The sequence below is a fragment of the Brassica oleracea genome, chromosome C6 (genome assembly GCF_000695525.1).
Source record: "Brassica oleracea var. oleracea cultivar TO1000 chromosome C6, BOL, whole genome shotgun sequence".
NCBI lineage: Eukaryota > Viridiplantae > Streptophyta > Magnoliopsida > Brassicales > Brassicaceae > Brassica > Brassica oleracea.
Genome location: NC_027753.1, coordinates 21,708,059 through 21,711,036, shown reverse-complemented (window position 1 = coordinate 21,711,036; position 2,978 = coordinate 21,708,059). Strand labels below are relative to the sequence as shown.

At 30.3% G+C, this 2,978-nt stretch overlaps 1 protein-coding gene across 1 annotated transcript; it reads left to right on the top strand.

Moving 5' to 3' along the window:
- Positions 1-1,382: 1,382 nt before the first annotated feature.
- Positions 1,383-2,975, top strand: LOC106297724 (protein RESTRICTED TEV MOVEMENT 3-like; the record flags this gene model as incomplete). The annotated part of the gene is made up of 4 exons (XM_013733911.1): positions 1,383-1,472; positions 1,664-1,822; positions 2,394-2,620; positions 2,724-2,975. Coding segments are annotated over exons 1-4 (651 nt in total), but the record flags the coding sequence as incomplete, so codon positions are not given.
- Positions 2,976-2,978: the final 3 nt, after the last annotated feature.

Genomic DNA, 2,978 nt, shown 5'->3' with positions numbered 1-2,978 from the left:
TTCTGTTTTATTTTTTGTTTTTTATTTTTATTATCAAAATTTTGAGATTTGATTTTAATTATAGATTTGATTATTTTATTAGATGATAGAAACATTTTTTATTTTTGTTCTTTTATTTAAACTTATAATATTTTTTAATAAATGAATGTGTTGACAACAAGACTCTAAAATTTATATAATATGATTCCAAAATAAAGAATTATGTTTTTTGGTATAAAACCGAATAAACTGAAAACCGACGGTATATAAACCGAACCGAACCGAAGTAAATATGGATTTAGAATGGTAGTTATATTTTACTAACCGAAATACCGAAAAACCGAAAAAACCGAACCGATATCCGGATTGAACACCCCTACTTTTGAGTCAAACACCTTTCAGTTTTCAGTCCTATTTTTTTTTTTTTTTGTATATAAAAATAAAACTTTTGCTTGTGTGAATTTTTTTATAGACTTGGTTACTTAAACAATTAAAAAGTAAATATTTTTTACGATGCTCTTTCTTTTTTTAAAAAAAAACGTTCAATAAAAATTTTATTTTTAAGTTGAGCATTTAATTATGGGAATTTCATGTTTACCGCTTTTTTAATGTCATTATTCATGTTTACCACCACTAAAAAAATATTTTCAAAAATGCATTCTTCATTAAAAAGCAAAAGATTTTTATACCATTATTCTATATATATATAATAAATAATTATTTAAAAAATAAAAAAAAATAAAAAAAATATTTTTTTATGTTTTTGAATTATACTTTTTCAAATTTGATTTTTTCGAATTTTTTTCTTTTTCAAAATTTCTTTTTGAAAATCGTAAATTATTTTTGAATCTATTTTTAAGTTTAAGTATTTATTTATATATTTATTAGAATCTTGAATTTCACATTCCAAAAAATCTACCCCATTAACCCTAAATTTTAAGTTTAGATTAGTTAAACCTAGTATCTCATTTGACATATTATTAGTTGGATTTCCAAAAAAATTAGTGTACTCTTAGTTAAATAATTATTATTATATTTACATATTACTATATTATATTAGTAATATTTAATTTGAGAACTCCAAGGTAAAAAACTATTGGAGTTGCCGTTGCCGTGAGTTAACCTTGGGATCAAAAATTAGAATCTAGAATGCGTATTCTCCAAGTAACCCTAGAAGGAGGGAGCTTCGCATCCCAGTGTACGTAATCCAAAGGATATGCATTCTGTAAAGAATACTTTTCACAGCAGCAGTCAAACTCATAAAGGCTTCGATCCATATTGGAATCTTAATTTCAGTTTCGATAGGTTTTTCTTCTCTTCAAGTTGCAAGGGCACGGCCACATCACGTTCTCTTCATTTTCTTGATAGTTCGATTGTGTAGAATCCATGGGGAAGCCATTTAATAAGAAGATAACTTGGGTGATCAAGAATTTCTCCTCTTTGAAATCTGATCAATTCAATTCTGATAAATTCGTGGTCGATGGCTGTAAATGGTAAGAGAATAATTAAGACTTTGAATGGTAACTAAAAGAACGAAGAAGAAAATTAAATTCAGTAACATTTCTAATAAATCACACCATTTATGACGAATAGTTTCTCCTTTCCATTCCCTCCTCACTCTTGTAATTTTGTTTATGTCTGTTCTTTTTCTATTAGTTCATATTGTTGTTGTACATGCATGTAGGTATATTTATGCCTATCCCATGGGGAAAAGATAACGATCACTTGTCCCTGTTTCTGGAAGTCGGCAATTATGAATCATTGCCTATTGGATGGAGAAGACACGCCAAATATTCATTTACCATATCAAACCAAAGTTCAGGAAAACTCTCCAGAAAACATGGTAAGTATTTGGACAAAAACAAAACAATAGTTAGGTAATCTGAGAACATTGCTAGATAATCGGTTTCATCCCATCTTTCTCATAATTTTAACAGAAGCACATTTCATGAATTAAATTGGTGACCACTATATGAATGAAAAAAATGAACAAAAAAAAAATTATTTGAGGAATTGAAAAAACTTAAAAATAGGAGTTTTATTTTCATTTTATTCTTTATCAAAATTGAAGAGAAAAACTTTTCTTTACAAATTCATTCACCCATGAAGAATTTAGAAGAAAATAGTAGGATCCACCTGTCAATAATGTGACCAAAAATTCAACTTAACTGGTATAAAATATGAAGAACAATTTTAAGTATCTTGTTGGGGGGTTTTTTTTTGAGGTATAAAATGTTAAGATTTGGAAAAATGCTTTGACATTGTGCAAGGCTAGTTTTGGGCAACTTGAGTTCTATGCATTCCCAAGGCTTGTGTTGGTAGTTTGGAATTAGTGTTTTAATTATTTTTGGGCCAATATCCTTTATCCGATGTAAATGAACTGATTATATGAATTATGTTTTGTGATTTTACAGAATCACAACAGTGGTTTGAGAAGAAGAGTCCCGGCTGGGGTCGTCTATCCATAATGCCCCTTAACGAGCTCCACGCCAAAGATGCCGGATTTCTTGTAAACGGGGATCTCAAAATTGTTGTTGAGATAGATGTTCTTGAAGTTGTTGGCAGATTAGATGTGACAGAGGAAACTTCAACAATAATAGAAACAATGGATGTTAATGGGTTTCAGATTCTTCCTTCACATGTAAGTGTTGTGTAGAGTTTTAAGCCACGAGAAAGAACATAATGTTGATGCCTTAATGGTCTCCCAAAACTATTTTAATCTGATATGGTTATATGTGTCACAGGCAGAATCTGTGAGCCGTATGTTTGAAAGACACTCGGAGCTTGCATCTGAGTTCCGTCCAAAGAACCCAAATCTAAGGACAGCTTACATAAGTTTTCTACTCAGTCTGATTGAGACTATGTGCCAGTCACCGCAGGAGCTCTCCCAGGATGATCTGACTGATGCTTATGCTGCAATGGGATTCATGAGAGATGCTGGATTTAAGCTGGATTGGTTGGAGAAGAAGCTTGATGAGGTGTCGGAGAAAAAGAAGAAT